This window comes from Canis lupus, chromosome 13, assembly GCF_011100685.1.
Source record: "Canis lupus familiaris isolate Mischka breed German Shepherd chromosome 13, alternate assembly UU_Cfam_GSD_1.0, whole genome shotgun sequence".
In the NCBI taxonomy this organism is placed as follows: Eukaryota; Metazoa; Chordata; class Mammalia; order Carnivora; family Canidae; genus Canis; species Canis lupus.
In genome coordinates, this window is record NC_049234.1 from 38,093,707 (window position 1) to 38,119,806 (window position 26,100).

Here is a 26,100-nt window from a genome sequence, read left to right on the forward strand (position 1 = left end):
ATGGGCTATTGTAAAACGTATTTGAGAATTTCCAAACACATGGGTGTCTCTACTTAATTTTTACTTGATTTTAGGCTTGATTCAACTTTATTCAGAAAGTGTATTTTTTAAATGACTTCAACCATGTGGTGTTTATTAAAATGAGCTTTTTAGCTCAGGTTGTAGCCAATTTTGGCACATCTTCCCGGGGTGCGTGGAGAGAGTGTTGCCTCCCGCGCTCAGCCCATCAGCCCGAAGGAGTGGCAGCGGCGCCGCAGACGTCTTCTCTGTCCTCGCTGGCTTACTGGGCGCTTGGTTCTGACGAGTACTGACAGAGGCGCGCCAACGTCCCCACTATGATTGTAGGTTTATTATCAGTTTCTCTTCATAGTTTTCCTTGATGTACTCTGGAGCCGTTACCAGATGCCGCCAGCGTGTAAGAGCCCTGCTGCCTCGGCGGACTACTCCCGTATCGCTCTGGAATGGTTCCCTTTAGCTCCAGCGAGGCTGTTTGCCTTAAAGCTTACCTGCTGCCAGCAGTTGGGCATAGCTTTGTATTTCCTGTTGCTGCCTGACAAAGAAGCACACGCTTAGCCACCTAAGGCAGCACCGTCCTGTGGGCTCCAGCTGCCATCTGGACACTCGCTGGGGCCGCAGCCTCATCCGGAGGCTCGAGTGGGAGGCACACAGTGCAGGTCTCTGGCACTGTCTGCGGGTTTGTCTCCTGTGGTGCAGGCCTGAGTCCCGGCTCTCGGTGGCGGCTGGCCACGGCGCTCTTCAATTCCACAGATGGCCACGGTTCCCCAGCACGGCCACGGCTTCTCTAAGGCCAGTCTGCTGAGAGGAAACCCTGTGGAGTACGACGTCATCATGAGTACCACGTTGCCCTCGCCAGGCCATATCAGCTAGGAGCAAGCCACAGACGTCACCGTGCTCGAGGGGGGCTCACACGGGGTGGACCTGCCCCGGAGTGCTCAAGCCCAGCATGACTCTCGCTACCCTGACATTGCCCGGCCCTGAGCACTCTTAACCACTCTACCTACCTTCCTCCCATGGACGTGCTGTTTTAACGCTCATGTATTTGTGACGTTAGTGTTTGGTGCGTATTCACTCACAGGTGTGCTCTCCCTATTGAACCACAGCCCCGCCTGTACCTGCACACCCAGCTGGGCTGCTCTCTTCTGCCGGCATCGCCCTGCCCTCTGTTAGTCTCCCCAGTGAGACCAGCTGCCGAGGGGGCCCAAAGATGTGTTTATTTTGCCTTAAATTTAAAATATATATATATATTTATTTGAGAGAGCGAGCATCCGTGGGGGAGGGGGCTGAGGGAGAGGAAGAAGCAGACTCCCTGCTGAGCAGAGCGCCCAGTGTAGGGCTCGATCCCAGGACCCTGAGATTCTGACCTGAGCCGAAGGCAGATGCTTAACTGACTGAGTCACCCAGGTCCCCTTATTCATTTATTTATTTTTACCCCTTCAAAGGTAATATATCTTTTTTCCTTTAACTAATTTATTTAAGATTGATTTATTCACTTTAGAGAGAGAGCGAGCGGAAGGATGGGCAGGGCGAGAGGGAGAATCCATAGCGGACTCCACGCCCAATGTGGAACCTGAGGGAGGCGCCATCCCGTCACGGCCCTGAGGTCACGGCCCTGAGGTCACGGCCTGAGCCAAAACCAAGACTCGGATGCTCAACCGACGAGCTGCCTGGGCGTCCCTTCCTTCCACTAATCTGCAGGCTCCCCCCCTGTCTAGTTTTGAGCTGTGTTACCATGGGGTGCTTTGCGGAGTGTGCGTTGCCCCGCTTGTTTTCCACTAACCTGCTTGAATTTATAACGCATGTCAATGCTGTGACTGGATGTCTGTCAGCCTTGAAAAGTTTTCTTTGAATGTTGCTCCCTCGTCCCCGTCCTCCACGTTGGCGACTTGAGACCCTGTGATCAGACCTTTCCTTCCGTCCCTGCACCTTTGCTCCGACCATGTCCCTTCCCTTCGCGTGGCGCTCCAGGTTACCGGTCCGTGTGCAGCTGCGTCTGCTACGCTGCTAAGAGCTCTCCCATCCATCTCTCAACTTCAGGTTTTGTTTTCACAGTCTCAAACTTCCATTTGGTTCTTTATTGTTTCCAGTTCCTGCCCAGACTTTTTTTTTTTTTGAGATTCATTCATTCATGAGAGACAGAGAGGGAGGCAGAGACCCAGGAGAGGGAGAAGCAGGCTCCCTGCGGGGAGCCCGACATGGGATTCGATCCCGGGACCCCAGGATCACAACCTGAGCCAAAGGCAGCGCTAAACCGCTGAGCCCCCCAGGGATCCCCGCCCAGACTTTTTGATCTGTCTCTTAATGCCCGGCACACACCCATTGAGCTCAGCGTCCAGGAGCAGCTTGACAGCTCTGTCTGGGTCTCCTTCTGCTGTTTATCGTTTTTTTAGTCACTCTGTGCTTCTTCATTTCCCTGATTATCTTTTGAGTGCCGTGCATTCTACATTAAGAACTTTGGAGGGGCACCTGGGCGGCTCCATCAGTTGAGCATCCGAGTCTTGGTTTCCGCTCACGATCTCGGGGTTGTGGGATCGAGGCCACATCGGGCTCCGTGCTGGGTGCGGCGTGTGCTTGGGATTCTCCGTTCCTGCCACTTGTGCACACACACACTCTCCTGTCTCCTGTCTCCTGGAGGTGTGCTAAAGTTCGGGACAATGTTTTTGTCCTGCGAGGGATTTACGGCGGCCGGGGGCAGCCCCAGACCGCCTTGGTCCTGCCAAGGCTGAGTAAGTGCAGGGGGCCTTAGCGATGGAGCCCTTCAGGTTCCCCGCCGGGGCCGCCGGATAACGCACAGGGCCCTCGTTTAAACTTGAATTCCGGATAAACAACGAACCCTTTGGCTCACGTACATCTCCAAAATTGTGTTTTGTATTTTTATCAGCTAAGTCTGGCAAGTGCAAGCCCGAAGCCGTGCTGCGCTCGCTGGGTCTCACGCTCGGTGTCTCCCCCGGGCGCTGTGACCTGCCAAACGCCTCGGCCGGCCCGGGAGCAGCCGCCCCTTGGGTGCTGATGTCCCTTGGGTGCTGCCACTGAAGCCCACCCCTGGCGAGGACCGCTCGCCCGCACCCCTGGCGCATCCTGACGGCTTGCACCTGCCCCCGCCGAGGGGGGGTCGCGGCTTGACTCCTCTTGAACTGTTGTTTCCTGTCGGGTCATGTGGACCCCGGGTCGCCCGAGGTGACTTACTGCGGCCGCGAGCCGCGAAGGCGTCAGGAGAGCACGGCCGCTGCCCTTCCCTGGCCGCGCGGGCGCCGAGGAGCTTGGCTGATGTGCTCACTGCGCTTCAAGCACCCCCTTGGGATGTGAGTGATGCTGGTCGTTTTGCTTCCTAGTGTATTTTTGTGACTCCTTAAGATGTATTTCAGGAACTTTTTCTGAACTTCATCTGAACTTCATCTCTAAACCGTTGCTAGTGTGCACCATCCAGAGGCCCTGCTTCTGCGGGGTCCCCGCCTCACCATCCCCACCTCCCACATGCGGCCTCCTTGATGCCTCCGGAGGGGCCAGGCCCTGGGCCAGCCCCATCCTGCTGTCCCCGCTCGGCATGGTCACCGCTGTGATGCAGAAGAGCCACAGAAGCTCATCGGGGCAGTTAGTTACTTTGGGGAGCCTGGTGGGGTGTGACTGCCACCGTTGCCCTGTTTCAGAGAAGGGGACACGGAGGCCCAGAGAGGGGACCCACCCAACTCTAGTGGGCAGAGGGCCCGTGGGCCGGTGCAGGTGGGGACCCCAGCTCAGCCGTCTGCTCAGACCTTCCACTGTGGCCACGTGGGGATGCGGTCCCCGGCACCTCGAGATGCCTCCTCTGAGCCCCAGGGGCCTCTGCCGGGCCACCCCCTCTGTATGTGGGAGCCAGGGCGCAGTCGGCGGGGCGGCTCCCATAGGGGTGCACGGGGACCTCTCTGCCCCAGGCCATTTCCCCAGGTTCCCTGCTGGCTCCTCCAGGTGGTCTCCAGTGGCTTCTGGGGGTTCTCATGCCCCCCCCAGTTGTCTGCACTGTGGCCTCTTTTGTAGATTTTAAATATCTTGTTTTTAAGTGCTGTCTACACCCCAGTGGGGCTTGCATTGCAGCCCTGAGGTCGGGAGGCTCGGTGTCCGGCCTTTGTGGATTTTAGAACCTTTCTGGGCCTGGGCCGGTGGGACGGGGTGACGGATCGGGCCCCCCTGGACTGCGTGGATGGCAGCTTGGGGGGGACCAGGACTCCTGAGCCCCCTCCCCCCCAGGGCCAGCTGCTGAGATCCGGGTGGCCGAGAGGCTGTGTCCGCAGGCTTTCATGGCCCTGGTGCGGAGGGAGCAGGAGGCAGGAGGAGCGGCAGCGGCCCGGCTGCAGGAGGAGGCCCTCGACAGTGACTCCAGGCGGTCCTGTGGGAGGTGGGGGGGGCGGGGGACTGGGGTAGGGGTTGGGGTCAGGGGGTGGGTGGGGGGCGGGGTAGGGTAGGGTAGGGGGGCGGGGGCCGGGGTGGGCGGGGGTGCGTGTTGTGGAGAGCCAGGACCTCAGCGGGAACACGGTGCTGTCGGAGGTGGCAGCCGGCAGCCAGGCCCACGCCATCCAGCTGCTGGCCAAGCAGGGCGCCAGCCCCAACAGCAAGGTGGACGCCGGGCCGGGGCCGGGGCTGGGGGCGCCCGCCCGCCGCCCCCTGCGCCCCCCAGTCTTGTTCAGGAGCCCCTCGCGCAGGGCGCCTTCGGCCGGACCCCACTGTACCGAGCAGCCTTCGGGGGGCACCTGGAGGCCGTGGAGGTGCTGAAGCTTGGAGCCGACCCCTGGGTGTGTGCAGATGACGGTAGCACCCCGGAGCAGGTGTGTGGGGGGCAGCCAGGAGCACCCCTCCCCGGCAGCGGCGGGATGGGGGCTCAGCCCAGGGTGCTCGCCTGCAGGGCCCCAGGGACAGCACTTGGGGGTGTGGAGCGGGGAGCAGAGGGGGAAAGGGATATGCAGGCCCTGCTTGGTCTCGGCAGGGAGGCCCAGAGGAGCCTTGGGCGTCTCAGTTTTGGGGGTGCTGCACCACAATAGGCAAGGCTTTGGGACCCCAAGGGCAAGCGGGGAGAGCCACATTTCTGCCCGCTGGTGCCCTTCTTATCTACAATGAGCAGAGGCTCAGAGCTCCTCACGGGCGTGCTCACGGGCGTGCTCGGTCCCTAGGTGGCCTCCCTGGATGCCGTGGTCAGTGTGCTGTAGTCATGGGACCTGGGCCTCACCGACGCCATGCTCCGGAGCATGGAGGCCGAGCAGCAGCAGGAGGCAGAGGCCAAGCGGTGCGGCTGGGGGATGGCAGAGGGGAGGCCAGGGGGAGGGCCAGGAGCGCCTCTGACCGGCCCCCCCACCCCAGCTTGAACCTCAAGGTGCAACAGCTAGCTAAGGCACAGCAGCAGCGACAGACCCAGGTGAGCGCCCCAGGTGTGTGTGGGGGGCAGGGGAGTAGGGGCGGGGGGCGGCTGGCGGCCGGGCAGGGAGGCCCGCTGACTGCTGACAAGGGGCCGCTCAGCTGCAGCAGGCCTACTGTGAGCTCAACCGGAGGATCACGGAGCAGGACGAGTGTGAAGGGCGGTGTGCCAGCCAGGCTGAGCTCACCCTGCAGGTGGGTGAGCTTCTGGGGTCGTGCCCCGCCCCGCACCTGCCCCCACCGTAGGTGTCACCTTCCAGCAGCGGCCTCCCAGGGTGGCACTGGAGGGGGCGAAGCCCCGCTGTGAGCAGAGTGTGGGCTCCCCCGCAGGCCATCAAGGACGCAGAGGCCCAGGTGGACAAGCTATGGCTGGAGGCCCAGAGAGCTGAGGAGACGCTGGCCATGGCCAGGCTGGAGCTGCGGGAGCAGACCCAGGAGGGTGGACAGGTCTGGCGGGCGGGGGTCCCGGGCCCAGGGAGGGGGACCAGGCATCGGGTCCTCCCACTGGCTTCTCCCCTTATGACTCCACAGAAGAGGAGGAGATGCCCAGGCTGAAATGCCAGGTCTCTGAGCTGCATGACATTCTGATGAAGGACGTGGGTGACCGCATCCACGCTGATGGCCGGTCAGTGGCCTGGGCTGGGTGGGACATGAGCTGAGGGCTGGGTGTGACAGTGACCTGGTGGCCGCTCCTAGGTGGCCCCTTGTCATCGACCCTTCGGGCCAGGCAGCCGTCTTCCTGCGCTACCAGGACACCAACTACGTGGACGTGGTGAACCCCGCCCACCTGCAGCCCGAGAGGATCTGGCTGGCGCTGCTGGGGGCGCTCAGGTGAGGCCGCGGGAGGGGGACCCCCGCTGATCGGCCTGCCCAGCAGGTACAGGAAGCCGCTGGTGTTCGACCTGCACGAGCTGGACCTGTTCCCCGTGCTGCGGCAGCAGCTGGAGGCCACGCAGCCGGGCCTGGTGCAGGAGCTGTGAAGCCGGGGGCTCCTGGAGCGGGAGCGCTACCTGTTGCTGCTGCGGCCCGCGGACGAGCCCGAGTACAGCCCCACGCAGTTCTGGGCGGCGCGCCTGGGGGCACTTCCGCGTCTTCTTCATCACCAAGGCCCGATGGCCGCCTGCTGAGCAGCTGCAGGTGCTGCTCCCTGTGAGGATGCTGCTCCCCGGGGGGGTGGTCCTCTAGCGCCGGGCCCCAATAAAGCTTGGGCCGCGGGACTGCGGGCCCCGGACGGCTCGTGTCCTGCTGCGTGCACGCGCCCACGCGGGGAGCGGGGTGAGGCAGGGGCCCCAGCCGGAGGACCCTGGTTTGCGGGTAGTGGGCGGCCCGTCCCATCTGGGCCGAATCCGAGCCAAGCACGGGGTTGGGCTGTGGAGTTCAGGGCCTCCCTGTGGCTCCCAGCCTGGCGTGGGGCAGGGGGTCGGAGGCTGGGTGTGAGACAGATGAACGGACGAGAGGTAAAACGTAGTCAATTTTATTCCTTTTAAACCACAAAATAGAGTCTTTGGTTGTACAAACATCACTAGTTACAGTCTTGCCAATGGGTGCCAGCTGGGGAGGGGGCAGTTAGTCAGAGGCCAGAACTCCTGAGGGATCTCTTTAAAATGCTAACACCCAGGTTAAAAGACTCAGGGCAAGGGTGGTGTGCAGCTGGCAGGGCCCCTACCCCAAGTCCAGGGGAGGTTCTGGAGCCTCTAGGAGGGCACGGGGCCCAGGCCACGGCGTCCTGGCCGCACTGGGCGGCGGCTGCTGCACAGTGTCACCTCCTCGGGGCCCACGGTGCCCGGTGACGGCCTGCCCAGAAGCACCATGGCCACCTCTCCGTCCTCCTCCTGCAGGCCTGGTGGGCAGAGGCAGGGGGCTGAGCGAGCTGATGGGGGGCCAGGCACCCTGGCTGTCCCTGGGCCTAGCCTGCCACTCACCAGGGCTGGGAGACGGTTCCAGGGACCTCAGCTCCTCAGCAAAATCTGGGGACTGTGAAGGGGAGAAGGATTAGGTCAGGATGGCACCCCAGGCCTGCCGGCAGCCGCCCCCAACAGCCTGGGGTCCCCGCTGAGCCCCGCACGCACAGAACAGGATGAAGACAGGCAGAGGGAGGGGGACAGGCCTGGGGGCGGGCACAGGGCCGCAGGAGGAGCGCGTGGCTGTCCTGCCGATGGGCCTGGTACCTGCAGCTCACAGACAGGTCTGGAAGAAGGAAGGGCTGCAAACACCCTGTAGTCAAACTTCCTCCCAGACAAGGCCTTGAAAGGACAGCGTGAAGGAGAAAGGCAGAGAGCGTGAAGAGGGGCAGAGGAGGGGGAGTCTGGGGAGGGGTGCAGGGCAGCCAATAGCTGCTGGCTCCTCACCAGGCGTCCAGGGGAGGTGCTGGTCTGGAGCCCGAGGTCTGGGGGGACAAAAAGTAGGCATTGGCAGAGGTCTGGGCTGTAGGGTGCCCCCCCCCCCCAGACTGGCCACAGACCTTCCACGGGGGTGGGTGAGGGGGTGGGTGCGGGCGATGGGGCCTCGGCCAGCCTCTCTAGGGGCCCCCGCCGGCTCCGGCCCTCCTGGGACTTGCTGAGGACCATCTGTGCGCGGAGGGCGTCCTGCTCCAGGGACTTCATCCTGTGGCAAATGGGAGGCAGGGCTGGGTGGCAGGCGCGCCGGGGGGCAGTGGGGGCGGGCAGGCCTCCTGCGGCCACCAGAGCCTCACCTGGCAGCCCTCCACAGGGCGCGCTTCTCGGCCTCCAGGGCTCGGCGCTCAGCAGGGGACAGAGCCCGGTCAGGCAAGGGCGTGGACAGCTCGGGGCTCTGCACGCGCAGCCGCTCCTGATGGCGCCGCTCCGCTTTGGCCGTGCGCACCGGGGCGCCACCTCCGAGAGGCTGGGGGGACGAGGGGCTGAGCCTGGGCCGGAAGACAAGGCAGGAGGACCAGGTGGGTGGGGGGCCGCTGGCATGGGGATCCCGGGGAGACGTTAAGTGCTGCCCCTCACCCTGCAGCAGGGCCGGCCCAGGGTGGCGGCTCCTCGGGCTCCTCGTCGTCGGGGGCCTCCCCGTCCAGGTCCAGGCTCAGCGCGCCGTCCTCTGCCTCCCGCATCAGCTGCGCCCTCTTCTGCTGCAACTTTCGGGCTGAGGTGGGGGTTGGGGGGGTGAGACCTGGACGCCCACCCGCCTGCCCCGCCCACCCCCGTGCACACCTACCTTCCTCCTCCTGCATCTTGCGCAGGTCATCAGCACCCACCAGTGACACGCGCTTGGGGGGGCCCTCGGCCTGGGGCATCCGCACCTCCAGCTCAAAGTATTTCTGCCGCTCACGGAAAGAAAGCTGCTCCGGGGAGGCCATGGGCCCAGGTGTGGGGGGCTGCGGGAAGTGGGTACTGAGACCTGGCCCCTCGGGGCACCCGCCCCCCAGCCACACGTGCCAGCAGGGGCCCCGCTGCGTACCTGAGCAGGGGTGTCCTGCAGCGGGTGAGGGCCGGGCACAGCAGCAAAGGTCCTGTAGGCTTGCTTCACGTTGGTGGGCAGCGTGTCCGGAGAGGGTGGGGACGGGGGCTAGGGAAGGGGATGCACCTGAGCCGGCGAGGACAGCTGTCCCGGCTGCAGCCTCCCCCAGCTGCCTAACTCCCATGCCCAGCACAGAGCGCTCAGAGGGCATCACCTCTACGTCTGGGCCCACCGAGCCCTGGCCAGGCCCACACGGGTTTTCTCAGGAAAGGGCAGGGTGGGGCCAGAAGGTCAGACTGGGATCCAGGTGAGGGGGTGGGGATGTGGGGAAAAGACCCACTGGAGCCACCTCGCCCGAGGGCACTGCCAGGGCTGACCCCCGCCCACCGCCCCCACGCATTAGACCTGGGAGCTTCAGCAGGCTCAGCTTGCCCACCCCCACAGCTATGTCTGCCCCGGGCATAGGGAGGGGCGGCTGGCGGGTGCTGTCCCAGGGCACCGCCTCTGTGGAGGAGGGGGCACCGTCCTGTACCCCTGCCTGGCGTGCACTCACCTGCTGGCAGCTCGAGGAGTGGGGACCCTCGGCCATCTTCCCTCCTGTGGTCCCAGGCGGCACCTGCAGGGGTCAGGCAGTGCCGGGGGAGGGTCAGGCAGGGCTGAGGCCCCACAAAGAGTTGCTGGGAATTGGGGGGGGGGCTGCCAGAAGCTATTCCTCGGTTCCCCAGCTGACCCCAGCCCAGGCCGAAACCACGGTGCAGCCAGCACGAGGGAGCCCCACCGAAGGCCACGGCCTGGAGGCCCCAGGCTCCCCGATGCAGGGCGGCAGTTGCTCCACGAGCACCCCCACTACCCTCCCTGTATATATGGAAGGGATGTGAGCAGGGGATGCCGGGCGCCCCCGCCCCCGGGCTCCCCCGCTCAGCTGTCCCTGCCTAAGGAACAAAGATCTGCACTAAAGCCCGTGGCAGTCCCCGCCCGCTCCCCCGGGCACAGCCTCCTGGCAGCCGCTATGGCTCTTGGAGAGGGGGTGAGACCCAGAGCTCCGTGCTGCCTGCCCCCGTGGCCGGTGTCGGGGTCCCTCCGGGCTGACCTCCTGCGCAGGTGAGTCAGGGGAGGGGGCTTCCTAGGAGGCCACCCGCGCCCTCCGCTGCCTCAGGGCTAGCTCCAGGAGGAGGCAGGGCCCCGGCGTGGGTGCCCCCAGCCAGTGCGCCCCTGTAGGCCCTACTGGGAAGCCCCGTCCCCCGGGTCTCCATGACCGGGCCAGAGGTGTGACCTGGACACGACACTGCCAGCGCCAGGTGTGGAGGCCAGAGGTGCCGAACCTGGCGGCAGAATCGGCAGCGCTGCGAGGGGCCTGCGGATGCAAGGCAGGGGACAGGGAAGTGGGCACCGGGGCTGGGCGTGCATGGAAGCCCCATGTGTAGGGCAGGGGCGCCCGGACACGCACCATGGCCTCCAGTCCCCACTGTGGGGTTGGTCCCGGCGGCTCCTTCTCCTGCGGGCAGAGGGGACACAGGTCAGGGACGGCCAGCCTCGGGCCCTCCGGCCTGGGGGCAGCCGCTATCGGCGCTCTGACCTTGCCACAGCCTTCAGGGCTCAGCTCCCGATCGATGGAGGAGACGCTCTCCAGACTGTTCCGACGGCCGACGCCTGCCGCGAAGGGGTTAGCGATGACGCCTGGGGACACCTGAGGAGACGAGAGGGGCACGCTAAGGTCAGGGCCACCACCCTCCCCGGTCCAAGGTCCCCTCCAGGGGCCAGCCAGAGCCCCAGCCGAAGACCTGGTGGTGAGCAAGCGGCTATGGCAGCCTTGCGGGGTGGGGGGGGGATCGTGACCGGCCCTGTGGACCACCTGGGCCACTGTCTGAGACACGGGGTAGCCACGAGTCATGGAAGCACGTTGTGGGCACCAGCGGCCATTTGGACACGTGACAGGAGGCCGGGGAGGTCAACTGTGGACGGTGAGCCCAGGAAGCAGAGGGGTGACCACACGGCAGGGGGCAGGCAGTGGACAGTGGGCAGTGGGTGTCCGCACAAGACCCCACTCGCACTCACAAGCCGCTTCTGGAACCTGCAGCACGAGCGCCCAGGATAGACTGAAATAAAGGACACGATGCCAGAGCAACACGGCAGCTGTGAGCACAGGGGAGCCCACTGTCTGCCGGGCAGCAGGGGTGGGGGGGCGAAAGCGGGAATGCAGGCAGATGGAGACACAGATGGCTGTCCCCCCAGGCCCACATGGGGCCCGTAGCTTGGCCCTGACCATCGGGAGGAACCAGAGCAGGCGCAGCCCCCACGCCGGCGGCCGGCAGAGAGCACGGGTGAGGGGAGGGCAGCAGCCCCACGGGGGCGAGGACAGAGGCGCCCCCGCAGGGACGCCGTCAGGATACACGGTGCCACTCATGACGCAGGTGGGCGCAGCGGGCAACACCTGAGAGATGCAGGCACAGCGGGAACACGCGGGACGGAGGCCCGACCAGCACACGGACTCTGACACGAGCAGATTTAAGGACATGCTGAGGCACCCACATTCCCGACTTCTGGAAGACGCTTGTCCAAAGGCCTCAGGTGGCCTGGAGAGGCGGGGCCTTCAGGCCAGGTGGGGAGGGGCAGGCAGAGGGAGGGGCAGGCAGAGGGAGGGGCAGGGACAGGGCTGGTGGAGGGACAGAGAGGGACAGCACGGGAGGAGGGGAGGAGGGAGGACGCAGGTAGAGGGATGGGCAGGAACAGGGAGGGATGGGGAGGGACAGAGCAGGGACAAGGGGGGGGAGGGACAGGGAGGGACGGGGCAGACGGAGAGATGCAGAGGCAACAGAGATGCAAGGCAGCCTCCGGGTTGAGGCCTGCCGTGAACTCCCTCCCCCAGGGCCGGGACTCCCAAACGGCCATGTGCCCTCCCATCCACGAGCCCAGCCACGGCAGGTCCGGAGGCCGTGAGCACACGGGGCGCAGACCTGGCTCGTGAACAGCACTCTCCATCCTCGGGGGAACGTGACGCAGGCCGGGAGGGCAGCAGGCGGCTCACAGATGAGCCATGTCAGGAGCCCGCCCGTCGGCCACGCTGCCCCTCGTGGAACGAGAGGCCGGTGAGGCCGCGGGGATAGCACGTGGGGAAGGGGGTGCTCCCGTGGCTCCCGTGGCGGCCCACGGCCAACAGGCGGGCGCAGGGGATGGATCTATAACATCCCCGTCGGGACCACCACGGGACCGACACCAAGAGCAGCCCCGGGTGCTGGGGGCGGCAGGTGGAAATGTGACGAGGAGCAGGGCGTCCAGACACCCTCACGTCCCCAAGTTACACCCCACGTTCCAAGGGGAAAGAGTCCCTTCAAGTGGGGAAGCCTGGGGACACGATGTGGAGGCTGCCAGTGACAGGATGCACAGCCATCCACGCCTGTCCGGAGGCTGAGGTGGGTGGGGAGACACACTGGGGTAACCTGGTCAGAAACGCACCCACTCCAACCTGCCTCGAGAGGCCACGGGGCTCTGAACCAGGTCAGGTCAGGGAGGTGGGGCAGCCGGGCCCCCTGGACTGAGCCCTCAGCTACGAGGAACACCGTGGGGGCTGGGGAGGCACACAGGCTGCGGGGGCGGGATTCTGTGGCCTGTTCCTGCCACTTTTTTTCTAAACTTAGAATTATTTTATGGGGCAGCCCAGGTGGCTCAGCGGTTTAGCGCCACCTTCGGCCCAGGGCGTGATCCTGGAGACCCAGGATCGAGCCCCACGTCGGGCTCCCTGCATGGAGCTTGCTTCTCCCTCTGCCTGTGTCTCTCTCTCTGTGTGTCTCTCAGGAATAAATAAAATCTTTAAAGTTATTTTATGTATTTACTTACACTTTTTCTTTTTTTAGACTTATTCATGAGACACACAAAGAGAGAAACACAGGTATCACAACCATCCCTAAAAACACGGGAGGCCCGGGGTACACCTAGCTGGGAGCCTAACGACACAAACAACTACTTCTAGTGCCTTAAAAACACAGTATTTTGGGATGCCTGGTGGCTCAGTGGTTGAGAATCTACCTTAGGGTCAGGTTGTCTCCCGAGGTCCCGGGATCCAGTCCCATGTCGGGCTCCCTGCAGGGAGCCTGCTTCTCCCTCTGCCTGTGTCTCTGCCTCTCTCTGTGTCTCATGAATAAATAAAATCTCTTAAAAAGAAAATAAAATTTAGGACAGCTCGGGTGGTTCAGCGGTTTAGCACCGCCTTCGGCCCGGGGCCTGATCTTGGAGACCTGGGATCAAGTCCCACATTGGGCTCCCTGCATGGAGCCTGCTTCTCTCTCTGCCTGTCTCTGCCTCTCTCTCTGGGTCTCTCACGAATAAATAAAATCTTTAAAAAAAAATTAAAATAAAGTAAAATAAAAAAACAACAACAAACAGTCCCAGGACACTGGCCCAGCTAGAGGAGCCTGTGACTCTTGGTGGGTCTCGGGATCATGAGTTCAAGCCCCATGTTGGGCGAGGAACCGACACCAAAGACAACAGGACAAACTCACGGCTTTGGTCAGGCTCCAGTCCCCCTGGCCGCAGCCCACACCCCCACGCCCTCCCGCTCACCGACACGGACAGATGGAGGGAAGGGAGCCGCGCGTGCGGAAGGCGGCAGGGAGATGGGCGCAGGGGGCCGGAGGGGGCAGGTGAGTGTGGACCAGGCCGGGGACTCTCCGAGAAAGCCGCTGGAAGATGCCCGCTGACCGCTGAACGGGCTGGTGAGCCGGCCACCAGGGAGGGATGTGACCAGAGGGCAGGGCGCAGCAGCGCTGGCAGGCCGGTGGGCACGCCCTGGAAGCCCAGAAGCAGACGCCGCCCAGACGAGGCCCCTGAGGCAGAGGGAAGCCCTGCATCTGCCCAGGGCTCCACATCAGGTAGGGGCAGCGGCCCATGAGCTGCGCAGCACCCGCTGCAGAAGCGGGGCCTCCAGCTGCGTGGGGAGCGCGGCTACAGGGACGTGGCATCAAGGCCAGTTTCCAGAACCTGAGCGGGGTTCACAGGACACCTGTAGGCCCCCGATGCCCACAGGGCTGGAGGTGCGCGGGGGCGGTTTACAGAGAGCGGGGTGGGCAGGGTGAGGATCTGGGGCACGCCCAGCCCACGCCCTGCGGCTTCACGAACTGCAGCAAACGTCCAGCCCCTTTGAGTCAACATGAGGCAAGGCCACTGGCTGCCGCTGTCACCCAGGCAGAGGTCCCGGGGCAGATCCAAGGGGCTGCTGCCGAGATCCAGACTAACAAGGAAGCCACAGCCATCCACCAATGGGCTCGGCGCACACACGCTCCTGCGCGGACAGAACTCTGAAATCCAAGGTGACCTCTACTCATCCCGCCCATCACAGAACCCCCAGATTAGCAAACACTCAAAAACCAGTCCGAAGTCTTCTAATGTAAGAAAAACAGGTAACGCGGCCAATTAGAGATGAAGGTGCAGCGGAAAGTGACCGTACCCAGGGCCCCATGCGGCGGCTGAGGACACCGGGCACAAGGGCGGCCCCACATGGCCGGGCCCGCGGGGACCTGGGCGCTCAGTCTCCACTGCCGACACAACACAGCCACTCCCCCCAGAAACACTCCCAGGAGGATCACACCGCCCTGCCTCTGAAAACTTTTATTAGTACGAAAAAGAAATGTAGGACAACGTAGGACGGGGAGAACTTTAAAATGGGGAGACTTTTCTACACAAAATCCTGAATCCAAAAGACACAGAATAAAAGACAAAACTTAATTCAAAAAAATTTAGAATTTTAAAACTGCCAAGAAACCCTTCTTCAAAAGCAAAATTGACCCAAAGGTTTATATCCCACAGAACAGGAGACTGATGTTCAGAACGTGCATCAGCACATCACTTACAGGGGGACGGATGAGGCTGAGCGCCCAGGCTGCAGCACACAGGGCCCCCCGCCCCGACCCCGGGCTGGCTGGCGTGCCATGGGGAGCCAGCACCCTGCACCAGGTGTGAGTGCCCCCCGGAACTCGGGGACACATCACCGTCAGATGTTCAGGCCTGTGCAGCCACTTTCCTCTGTTTGATAACAGCTTTAAAATCAGCAAACGTACAAATTAAAACACCTCAAAACTCTCACACACGGAAAAAAGTAAAAACACAGCCTCCTCCAGGACCACCTTCTCCACGCCTCCGCAGAAAGACACAGGGAGGGGCCGGCATGGGGCCCAGCCTGGCGCCCGGGTGCCCAGTGGGGCACGAGCCCAGGCTCCGTTCCCGTCCACCCCTCGCTGGCCGGAAGTGGCTGCCCCAGAGACCAGTGCTCGCAGGCCGACCTGAGTGACTGCCCCGTCCCTGTGTGGGTGAGAGCCCTCAGAGGCCTGGGTGGGCTGCAGGCAGGCATGACCCCGGCCCTCGCTCTGGGGGAGTGGGCAGGAGGACGGCAGGGGCCCCACGTGCCATACCCCCACCCCAGCTTCTGCTCTGAGGTTTAAAGTCCTGGGAACAAGTCATCTGCTGAGGAGCTGCCAGCAGAGGACGGCGCCCAGAGGCTGGGGTCCCCAGCCGGGTCTGCAGGTACAGCCCCAGGGGCCACCTGCGTGGCTTAGACCCCCCAAACCTGCAAGTGCTGCCTGCCTGGAAGCTCGCGGCTCTGTCTCCCCTCCCAGGGCCTGGTCGTTCCACACGCCCTTGTGCCCCGTCTTCCCTGGGCTGAACCTCTGCGCACCGGGAGCGGGTGCCTGGACCACGGCCTGGCACTAACCCCCCAACCCGCCCTCCACCTGCCGAAGGCTGAGCACTCCCTGAGGCATGCACGCGGAGAGATGTCCGCAGTCACTCGTCATGGCTGGGGGTGGAGGACCTAGGCGGCAGGCACTGACCTCAGCGGGAGCCACGGTGCTGGTGTCGAAGCCGTCACAGACGAGCACGGTGAGGGTGTCGCCCACGCTGCGCAGCAGCTGCACGGCCTCGCCGTGTGTCAGGCCGAGCAGGCTCTGTTGGTTCACCTCCAGCAGCCGCAGCCCCACCCGCAGCCGGCCATCGCGCCCGGCTGCTCCCGTGGGGCTCACCTGCAGAGACCCAGGCCTCAGACGTTGGGGGGCCTCTTCCCTGCCACCGAGGAATCCCATGGAGTGGGTCTGGCCAAGGAGGGGCCCTCACCTTGGAAATGAAGATGCCCTCGTCCGTGGGGTCACAGGGGTTCCCCGCATGGCCCTTGGCGCCCCCTCGAACACTGATGCCCAGCTTCTCCCCGGGGGCCTTCTGGATGCAGAGCTCCCGCATGCCCGGTGGTGGCGGGTCCCTCCTCACGAGCAAGACCAGCTCCAGGCAGGGCCGGAGCAGGGCGCTAACCGCCTCCTGGTGTGTGGCCTCCCGAATGTCCTGCCCGTTCACTGCCAGAATGCGGTCCCCAACTCGAAGGCCACTACGTGCGGCCAGGCCCCGTGGGAGCACCTGTCAGGGGAGGACAACGTTCAGCGGGCTGGAGGCCTTGCTGCCCCGCGGCTGGCCGGGCCCTCGTACACAGACACGCGTGTGGGGCCTGCACTACCTTGGAGATGAACACGCCAGGCTCCTGGATACCAAACGGGTGGCTGGAGTGGTCAGAGCCCCCGACGATGCTGAGCCCCAGTGGGCCCCCGGCTCTTGGGAGGCAGATCTCCTGGGGATGCCAAGGGACACAAGGAGCTGGCTGAACAACCCCCCTGGAGCTGCCCGGGGAGCTTCTCCAGCACAGGGGGTGTACGGGCCCCAGCGGCTAGTCAGGTCCTCAGGGGCGAGGGGCCCTGGCAACTCAAGGCACGTGGACCACATGGTGAGGCAGTGGGCCTGGAGGGCGAGAGCACCTGCTTTCCCGCCCGGAGGAACTAACATCCACACCAAAAACTTTGTGGGGAGACGTGGGGAGAGTCGGGCACAGGTAAGGGAGGCCTGGGTCTTACCTCCACCGGGTACGGCCCCTCCAAGGTGGCAGCCAGCAGGCTAGGAGCCAGCCTGAGCGGCCCAGACTCTCCAGGGCTGGCAGTGACCACGGTGCTGGGGGCTGTGACAGGGGGTGGGGGGGAGTGTGGCAGAGGGCTGGGGGGAAGGGGCCCCCCGGCCTCCCGCTCCAGCAGCAGGGCGATGGTGGGGGACGCGGCGGTCAGCAAGGAGACGGCGTGGTCGTGCCTGGCCTCAGTCATGTCCACCCCATTGATCTGCAAGAGTTGGGCCAGTCAGGGGGCCCTGTGGGGGAGCAGAGCAGACAGGGCAGTACACAGGCCCCGTGCCCCCCACTCACCGAGAGGACACGGTCGCCGACCTGCAGGGTGCCCGCCCGGTGGGCAGCGCCCCCCTCTGCGATGCGCGAGATGAAGATGCCCTGCAGCAGAAAGGAGGGCCGGAGGCACTGAGTCCCAGTCTCTGCCCGGCCCCCTCCCCGCCCGGCCCCCCCCACCCCTGCCTCACCCCATCGCCAGCCCGGTAAGGTGTGGAGCCTTTCCCGCCGGCGATGCTGAAGCCTAGGCCCTTCTCACTGCGCACAAGGCAGGCCACGTGCCGCTGGCGGAGGGGCCCAGCGGCCTCGGGCTGGAGCAGGGGCAGGCGCAGGCCGGCTCCCCGCCGTTCCCGCGGGCTATAGTCGTCCTCAGGCCGCAGCGGCGTGACAGTGACCGCGTTCTCGGGCTCCACCATGCGCTCCCGCCACAGCCGCATCTGCACGGTGGTGCCTGCGCCCCGCAGCGCCTCCACAGCTTGGTGGTGCTCCGCGCCGTGTAAGGCCACGCCGTTCACCTGCACAGCAGGAGTGGGACGCGTGTCAGGACGGGGCTGCGGCCTCACGAGGGCTCTGCGCACACTCCCGCTGCGGACCACTCCCCAACCTGTGTGACCCCGGGGGGAAGGATGCGAGCGGCTGATAGGGACACGGGGACACCCGGGCCCTGCGGTTCCCCCCGCCCGTCCCCAACCCAGGCAGCCCCAGACTCAAGATGCCTCCGGCGCCTGAGCTCACTGGGCGTCTGACCCTGCGCCTCACCCTGACCCCGGCTCCGTGAGGCTCCCTCCCTCCAGCTCAGCTCTCCCTACCCAGGGGGCCAGAGCAGCTCCTCCCAAAGCTATGATGGGACCTCAGCCCTGCCTGGGCGGACGCGCAGCTGGCTGGTGGCCCCCGTCCACTGCCCCTTCTGGGCCCCCGCAGGAAGGGCCAGCCGCCATCAGACTCGCCCCGGTGCGCCCGCCCGGTCAGCACACGCACGCAGCCTCTGTGGAAGCCCCTGCCCCGCTGCTAGAGGACTGACCGCCTCCCCAGCCGCTGCTCCCGGCACAGCCAGCGCCTGCACCCCTGGGCTCCTGCCCTGATGGCCAGGGCTGCGCGGACCCTGAGACGTGTCGCCGACTCACCTCGAGGAGCTTGTCGCCCACCCGGACCCCTGCCTGGGCTGCGGGGCCCTCCTCAGACACCCGTGAGATGAATATGCCCTAAGGAAGAAGCGGGAGCTGAACGGAGAACCAGAACACAGAGGCCCTGAGGGCCCGGCCTGGCTTGTCCCGGGGGCGAGCAGCTGGAAGGCACAGGCTGACCTCCCGGGATGACTTTCAGCCCCAAGCCCAGCGCAGGCCACTGAAGGGGGGAGCGCGGAGCGCAGAGCGCCGAGGGCTGGCGCATGGCACACCGTGTCTAAGTAACCTGCCTGGGCCACCGTCAGGCAGGGCCACCGTCAGGCAGGGCGGTGGTGCCTGGGCCACCGTCAGACAGGGCGCCTTGGCAGGGGGCCCTGAGGGTGAGCAGGGGCGCAGAACAAAGTGCGCCAAGACGTCGGAAGGTGCGGCACAACTTCCCGCAGGACTACACAGGCCTCATGGGAAAATAGGGTGCCGGGAAAGGGGTCCCCGAGGCGGCATGGCTCCTCACCTCGTCATCCCCCTTGTAGGGCGTAGAGCCCTTGCCACCAGCGATGCTGATACCCAGGCCCCCCGTCTGCCGCACAATGGTGAGCGTCAGCTAGAAACAGAACAGATACTCGCTGTCTGGGGACTGCTGTGGGCCTGGCGGGGCCAGGGGGTCTGCGCAGGGACGGGCACCTGCCAGGGCAGAGCACAGCCTGGCTGGAGGCCCGCGCCCTGCCCCCTCCTGCACACCCGCCTCTGACACTGCTGCCTTCCCCGGGCCCCATGCCGGGGCTGTCGCCTGTGTTGGAGGCCGGCACGCCCCAACCCTAGGGGGTGCACAGAAGCTCTTAAGGGGCGGGGGTCTGCGCAGGCGTGCGGGGGGCCGGAGGAGCGAGCGCCCATAGCCCGGGAAAGCAAGGCCACAGCCCGGGACACAGAGCACAGAGCGAGTACAGACCTCTTCCTCCTCAATGCGTGCGGGCTCTATCAGCAGGTTATTGGCCTGGTCAAACGACACCCCCTGTTAGGACAGGACCAGCGAAGGCATGCAGGTGAGCCACCGCCCTGCCTTGCCACCACCTCACTCGGCCCCGCCAAGAGCAGAAGGGAGGCACAACCACACCAAGCTCCCGCAGCCCGAGCGCCAGCCCCTCCCTGGGCGTGGGGTCCTTTCTAGTCCAGGACTGTGGCCGCCACCACCGCCACCACCACCGCCACCATCACACAGGACGGGCTCAGCTGGTCCAGGGGACCCCACAGCAGGCTGAGGCCATGCCCGGCTGTCCCGGATTCCAGGCACCTAAGGCCCTCAGCAGCCACGGCATCACGCCCATGTGCAGGGCGAGACCTTGACGTCAGAAGCACAGGCATGCTGAGCGGGTGAGATGCCCCCGGGGAAACAGGCAGGACCCTGGGCGGGCCCGAGAGCCACCTGAGGGCTGGGGAGAGGATGTGGGTGAGGGTCCAGTAGGCCTGAAGCCCAGCTCTGAGGAGGACATGAAAAGAAACAAGAGTCTGGGCAGCTATGGCGGGGCCGCCTGACCCCGGGGATGGGGCCTCGGAGCACCCATCTGAAACCAGCCCAGGAGGGTGTGGAGAGCAGCAGCCCTTGGGGAGCGCCCTCCCCTGGCAGCCAGACTCGGGCCGCAGACTGACAAGCAGCAGCAGAGACGCTGCGGGGACAGGGCAGCCCGGGGTCGAGAGGGATTGTGAGCAGAGACCCACCTTGATGGAGGGCGCAGAGACCACGGCCTCCTCCTTGTCCTCCTCGGCCACTGCCACCTCCTCCTCCTCCTCGTCCTCCTCCTCGTCCTCCTCGTCCTCCTCCTCGGCTCGTGGAGCCCAGGGCGTGTGGGGGCCGTTGTGCCAGCCCCCAGCCCCTGCCGGGCCCTCACCGTCTGGCTGCGCCCCCTGCAGCAGAGCCACGACGGCCTCGGGCTGGGGCAGCTTGGAGATCTTGAAGTGCTTCTTGTAGTGCGGTGTGTCCTTGCGGATGAGACGTTGCCTCCCGCCAGGCAGGGGCCAGGGCGCCTCCAGCTGCCCCTCCTCGCTCTCGCCATCTTCCCCTGCTGGGGGCAGCAGCAGCGTGTCCTCTGCAAAGCGCACTGTGGGCTGTGTGAAGCCAGGCGTGAGATGGTGGCAGGTCACCCCCCCAGGGCCTCTGAGTAGCATGGCGTCGGACACGGCACTCAGGGCCGGGAAAGAGCCTGCAAGGGAACTTGTGGGAACGGACACGGGGGGCGGAGGCCTGGCCAAGCTCCAGCGGGGAGAGCCCACCGTGAGGCCCAGCCGCACACTGGCGGGTCCCACCTACACATCTGCTTGGCCTCCGGCGCCAGCCTTACCTCCTCGTACGTCTCCTCCTCCACAGCCTCCTCCTGGGCGTTGGGGGCGGCTTCCTGCTGGCTCAGCCCCTGGGTGTCTGCCAGTGACCCCTCAGGTTCACCTTGGGAGGCGGTGCCTGTGGACGGCTGCGAATCCTCACTCAGGCCGGACTCCGTGCTCAGTCTCTTGTCCTGGAGCGGGTGGGGCAGCGGGTCAGTCCATAGCACCCCTGGCGGGCTCAGTCCGGCACGGTGGGGGCCGTCCATCCCAGTCCGCAGGCAAGTCGTGCTGCCATCAGACCGAATGGATGACATGCAAAGATGCTTCTGGGGACCTCCCAGAGCTCTTCCCGAAAACAAGACAACAACGAGCCCCTGGAGAACACTGGCCTGAGAACAGCGAGGGGCCCTGATGGAGCACAGCTGTGTGAACAGCAGCTTCGCGGGGGGGGGGGGGGGGGGGGGGGGGGCATTCTACATCCCCCAGGGTGTCATGGGCACCCTGCTGCAACCCTAGGGATCCCAAAGCTTCCCTTTGCCCTTGATGCTAGAAGCTCAAGCGGCAGAACCAAGCTTGCTGGACTATGATCCCAGCTCCTAACACTGAAGCTGATGCTGCCCCTGCCGGTGGTGTGAAAACCTGTGGAGGACACCGACCCCGGGGCCTCATGCTCCAACCCCTATGCCACCTCTGGCAGCTCACCGTGCTCCTGCCCTGCATGTCTACAGCACACGCTCCCCTGCACCTGCCCCAGTAGCCTTCGCATGACATGACCCTGCTCCAAGGGAGGGCACAGCACACGTGGCCCTAGACCACCCACCAGGCTCATCCCCCACCACCCCAGCCACCCTGAGCCCTAGAGCCCCACACCCAGGATGACAAGACACCCAGAGCTCCCAAGAGGTGCAAGCCTGCCAGGCTGGTGTCCCTTGGGCACAGTGCAGGTTCCCACAGGCACCTCCTCGAGGGGCGAGGGCAGCCTGGACTCAGGCTTCCAGGAGTAGGCTTCACCACGACGCTCCTCGACACCCCTCTTCATCACCTTCAGCTCGCTGGGGTGAGGTGTGGCCCGGCGCTGCAGGCCCTGCAATGTGCACAAGGGCACGCGGTGGGGCAGGGTAGGGTCAGGTGAGGGCAGGGAGGAAGCAGCCCACCCAGGGAGCCCCTCGCCATACCCGCTTCTCGGCAGCAGCTCCCTCGGCATCATCGCTGCACATGGGGACCTCCAGAAACTGGATGACGCTGACGCGGCTGGGCGGGGCATCGCTCCAGCTCTCCGAAGGGCTGCTCTGCAGCCCTGATTCCTCTAAGGGAGACGCACATTAGCATTAGGAAGCCCCACTCATCTGAAACCATACCCCACCCCCACCCCAGTTCCCAGCTGCCAGTCGCCAGCAACCTACCAAGGCTGGGTGGGGGCTGCTGGGGCAGCAGGTAACAGGTGAGCACCTTCTCGCCGGTCTGAGCATCATCCTCCGTCTGGAACCGGAGCATCGGCTGTGCCTGGTTCTCAGCGAGCCATAGAGCCTTGAGGTTGAGGTGGGTGAGCGCAAACGGCAGACTCTGCAGCCTGGTGGCCAGTGGGCACGATCAGCTCAGTTGGGGGGGGGGGGGGGACAGTGGGCACGGCCAGCTTGGTGGCGGGGGGGTGGACGGTGGGCACGGCCAGCTCGGTGGTGGAGGGGACAGTGGGCACGGCCAGCTCGGTGGGGGGGATGGTGGGCAGGGTCAGCTCGGTGGGGGCAGGGGATGGTGGGCACGGCCAGCCCGGTGGGGGCGGGGGATGGTGGGCACGGCCAGCCCAGTTCGGGGGGGGGGGGGTGTGGGCACTCACCGGTTGCCGGCCACGTCCAGCACATGTAACTCAGCCGTGTGGGCGAGCTCGGCTGGCAGAGTGGCCAGGCGGTTGTCCCTCAAGGAGAGAACACTGAGGGCCGCACAGCCTCCAATCTCCGGTGGCAGCACCTCCAGGCGGTTCCGGTCTGCATTGAGGTTGGTCAGCTTGGTCAGCTTCCCCAAAGACCGAGGCAGAGCCTAGGCAGGAAAAGGACAGCCAAAGGTTGACAGAAAGCCACCAGAATTTGGAAGGAGAGGAGCACCCCTCAGGGCACCCCCAGCACCTGCTTCCCACCGGCAGCCTCCCATCCAGGCAGACGGCTGGGCCCGCGCCGCGGCACCCTATCCCTGCTCCCCCGGTCCTGCCAGGCTGGGCCGTACCGTCAGCAGGTTCTCAGTGAGGATCAGCTCTGAGAGATTCTCGCAGTCACCAATGGCCTCGGTCACCTCACACAGACGGTTCTGGTCCACCTTCAGGATGGACAGCTGCTTCAGCTGACCTGGTGTCGGGGAGAAGGGGTGACGGGCTGCAGGGGGTGGAGGGCCCGTGCAGCTCGCAGCTCGGAGCCCCGCCCCGGCCCAGGCAGCACCCTCCCCGCCGCCCTCCCCAGCCCCAGAGAGGACGGCTCTGCACGCCCTGGTGGCCTCCCTGCCCGGCCTTCCCCATGCCCCCAGCATCCTGCCCCCTTCTCGGGGCGTCTCTCGGAGCCCAGTCAAGGTCTTCCTCCCAGGACCCTCCTCTGGGCCAGGCCTCACGGCCAGCCACGCCCCTCCCAGTGCCCGGGTTGGCGCTGACCGATGCCGTCAGGAAGCCTCTGCAACAGATTCTGGGAAAGTAGCAGGTCAGTGAGCAACAGCAGGCCACCGAGCTCCGCGGGCAACTCCTCCAGCCGGTTCTCCGACACGTCCAGGCACACCAGGCGCCGCAGGTTCCCCAGCTCCTGCGGGTGGGTGCGGAGGGTCAGGGCACGGCCAGGCACGAGCCAGGGGCTGCCGCACCCTCACTCACCGGGGGCAGTGCCGACAACTGGTTCCGGTCCAGCCACAGTTCCCGGAGATTGGGCAGAGCCCCGAGGGTGTCGGGCTGCAAAAACAGACAGGGACAGGGCAACGGGGTCAGAGTAACAGCCCGGGGTTCGCCCGCCTTGCCTCACCCGCCACGGCCCCGCCCTCTCCGCACCAGTACTTCCAGCTCGTTGCCTCCCAGATCCAGCTGTTCCAGCTTGACCAGGAAGGACAGAGACCTACGGAATAAACAGCAGGTTGTGCTGTGGCCACGTGAGCCAAGGCCCCCCAGGACCGCGGCCGAGCCGGTGCCAGCAGGTGACCGAAGCCCACTCACGAGGGCAAGGACTTGAGCAGGTTCTCCCGGAGCTCCAGGGTCACCAGGTTGGCGAGGCTGAAAGAGAGATCAGGGCGGGGCATGATGGAAGCCGGGGCAGCGGGCAGAGGAGTGGGTCTGGGCCAGGCCCCCTGCCCTGGAGAGCACTCACTTGCCCACGTCCCCGGGCAGCGCCTGCAGGGACACATCATTCAGGGCCAGGTGAGCCAGGCTGCGCAGCTGAGTGAAGCCTTCGGGGAGCCTACAGCAGAAGCAGGGGACCTCAGGTGTCCAGGAGGGGGCTGTGCAGGCCCCGCGCCCGCTACTGCCCCCGCTGTGGCCACCACCCACCTAGACAGAGGGTTCCCACTGAAGTCCGCGATCTCCAGAGCCTTGCAGAACTTGATGCTCTCGGGGATCTCAGGGATGTCTGCAGTGGGACAGAGGTCACCTTGGAGTGACAGCCAGAGTCTCCGAGAACTCAAAGCCCTTCCCGCCACCCCGGGCTCCACCCCAACCCATGCTGGGCTCGCACCGTTCCGGGACACGTCCAGCTCCACCAGCTGCATAAAGTTGGCCACCTCAGGGGGCAAGCGCTGGATCTCGTTGTCGCTCAGACCCAGCTTGCGGAGGTTCAGCAGCCGGAAAAAAGGCTGTGGGCAGAGAGAGGGGTCAGGGGAGGACGGACTGTGGCGGGGGCCCCCTCCGGAGCAGACGCAGCTCCCACCGGCCTCTGCCTGGCTCAGGCCACAAAGGAACCCGGGGTCCTGCCCCGTAACCGCCCCCTGCAGCAAAAGAAGGAAAGATGGGTGCCCTCGTCTTGCTAACACTTCCAACTTCCTAACTTTCAGTACCTGGTCCCTTCACGTCACCTCGGACGCGTCCCTGCCACCCTCCCGCCACACGACAGACCCCAGGCCTGCGAGTCGAGCAGTAGCTGAGAAGTTCGCCTCCTGGTTGGGTAGCTGTGTGTGTTCCCCTGCAGACTCCACCCACCCGGGAAGAGCCCCGGGCCCCCAGCCACCCCGCCCAAGCCTGTGGCAAGAGTTTGATGCCTACGAAAAGACAGAAAAAAAAACAAAGGCTACGGGAGCAGCAGAGGGGGACCGCAGGTCCGGGCTGCCGTGCAGGCTCCCGGCGGCGAGGCCAGAGCCCGGCCCTCCATGCCCTCCACGCCCTCCAAGCCGGCCAGCCGCCACGCCCTTGGAGGCTCGCAGCCCCCAGGCACCGGCCACTCAGCACCCGGTGTCCAGAAAGGAAATCCTCCCATGACCGGCTTCCTCCAGCCTCTCCTCCGGAGCAGCCTCAGGGAGGCGAGCGGCGGGCAGGGCAGGCGGCGCGAGGGCCGGGCCCACCTGCAGGGCAGCGCCAACTCCCCCCCCCCCCCCCCCGGGGCGGCCCCGCGCTCACCTTGGGCAGCTCGCGCAGCTGGTTGGCGTCGAGCAGCAGCTCCTCCAGGCTGCGGCTGTAGCGGTAGATCTCCTCGGGCACGGCCTGCAGCGAGCAGTGCCGCTTGTCCACCGACTCCACGTGCCGGTTGCAGCGCCACAGCGGGATGCACTTGAGCATGGTGCGGGCGGGCGGGCTCAGGCGCGGGCGCGGGCGGCGGGCTCGGCCGGGGGGCGGGGCTCGGTCCGCATGAGCCCGGCGGCGGGCGGGGGAGGGGCGGCGGCGGCGGCGGCGGCGGCGGCGGCGCTGGGCCCGGCCGCGCTCAGAGCGCTCGACCCAAGGCGGCCCGCGCTGGGGGGCGGGGTGCGGCCGGGGCCGGGGAGGGCGCGCGGCCGGCCGCGCTCAGACTCCGGGGAGGCGGCGGCGGCCCCGCATCCCGCCCAGCCCGCTCGCCCGCAGCTGTGCCGCAGCCAGGACGGCCGCCGCTGCCCGCCGGACTGCCCCGCCGACAACCGCCGGCCGCCGCGCAGCCCGCCGGGAAGCCGAGGCCCGCCCTCGCCGCCCAGCGCCTCCGGGAACTGCAACCCCCACAAGGCCCCGCGGTGCCGGCGCCTCCGAGAACCCGTAGCGGCCCCGCGCACCGCCCGCCGGGAAGCTCCGCAGCCGTGCGCGGAGCGCAGAGCACCATGGGACATGAAGTCCAGCCAGGAACGGGCTCCCGTGCGCAACCGGGTCGCGTCCCGGGGCCTCGGCCTCCGCCCCCCCGCCCCGCCCTCCAGGTACGGGCCTCCCCCCAGTACTGCGCGGGAACAGGTGATACGGAGGGCGGGGCAAGGCAGCAGGGGCGCCTCGGCGCTCGGCCGCTGCCACCCTCCCTCCCTCCCCCCGCCCCGCCCCAACCCAGGTCTTGCAGGGCTCCAAGGTGCCCCTCTCCGCCGCTTTCCTTCCCCCACACCCCCTTCCCCCAGGCCGGCCCCAGGGAGCCCAGAAGCACAGGACCACTGCCACACAGGGATGTTGAGGGTCAACAGCATCTGCACCTTTATCCCCATGGGGCTGCTGGCCTGAGACACCAACCAGCACATCAATCACCCTATAAA

The 26,100-nt window shown here is 65.7% G+C and overlaps 2 protein-coding genes across 4 annotated transcripts; one reads left to right on the forward strand and one right to left on the reverse strand.

The window, feature by feature from the left end:
• Positions 1-402: 402 nt before the first annotated feature.
• IQANK1 (IQ motif and ankyrin repeat containing 1) lies at positions 403-6,585 on the forward strand. The gene is given in 14 exon segments (XM_038555069.1): positions 403-464; positions 607-694; positions 769-853; positions 4,243-4,390; positions 4,506-4,608; positions 4,695-4,817; positions 5,160-5,278; positions 5,344-5,401; positions 5,503-5,595; positions 5,731-5,839; positions 5,932-6,025; positions 6,097-6,231; positions 6,278-6,476; positions 6,478-6,585. Coding segments are annotated over 14 exon segments (1,524 nt in total).
• Positions 6,586-6,858: 273 nt separating this feature from the next.
• Positions 6,859-25,206, reverse strand: SCRIB (scribble planar cell polarity protein). 3 transcript variants are annotated; one of them, XM_038555769.1, is made up of 36 exons: positions 25,022-25,205; positions 24,147-24,264; positions 23,963-24,041; positions 23,784-23,873; positions 23,633-23,689; positions 23,471-23,534; positions 23,300-23,374; positions 23,087-23,231; positions 22,672-22,790; positions 22,289-22,488; positions 21,858-22,024; positions 21,630-21,760; positions 21,413-21,538; positions 20,475-20,645; positions 19,855-20,241; positions 19,088-19,150; positions 18,653-18,742; positions 18,142-18,219; positions 17,209-17,532; positions 17,042-17,122; positions 16,704-16,958; positions 16,313-16,423; positions 15,922-16,215; positions 15,642-15,830; positions 10,400-10,510; positions 10,271-10,318; positions 9,377-9,439; positions 8,824-8,931; positions 8,581-8,740; positions 8,373-8,508; positions 8,093-8,284; positions 7,862-8,004; positions 7,749-7,786; positions 7,569-7,643; positions 7,323-7,374; positions 6,859-7,240 (listed from the first exon to the last, which is right to left on the reverse strand). In XM_038555769.1, the coding sequence occupies exons 1-36, from the start codon at positions 25,178-25,180 to the stop codon at positions 7,095-7,097; spliced, it is 4,845 nt and encodes a 1,614-aa protein (XP_038411697.1). In that variant the 5' UTR covers positions 25,181-25,205; the 3' UTR covers positions 6,859-7,094. The 3 variants fall into 3 exon arrangements, with proteins under 3 accessions (XP_038411697.1, XP_038411699.1, XP_038411700.1); XM_038555771.1 differs by lacking the exon at positions 19,088-19,150 and having other exon boundaries at positions 25,022-25,206; XM_038555772.1 differs by lacking the exon at positions 7,569-7,643 and having other exon boundaries at positions 25,022-25,204.
• Positions 25,207-26,100: the final 894 nt, after the last annotated feature.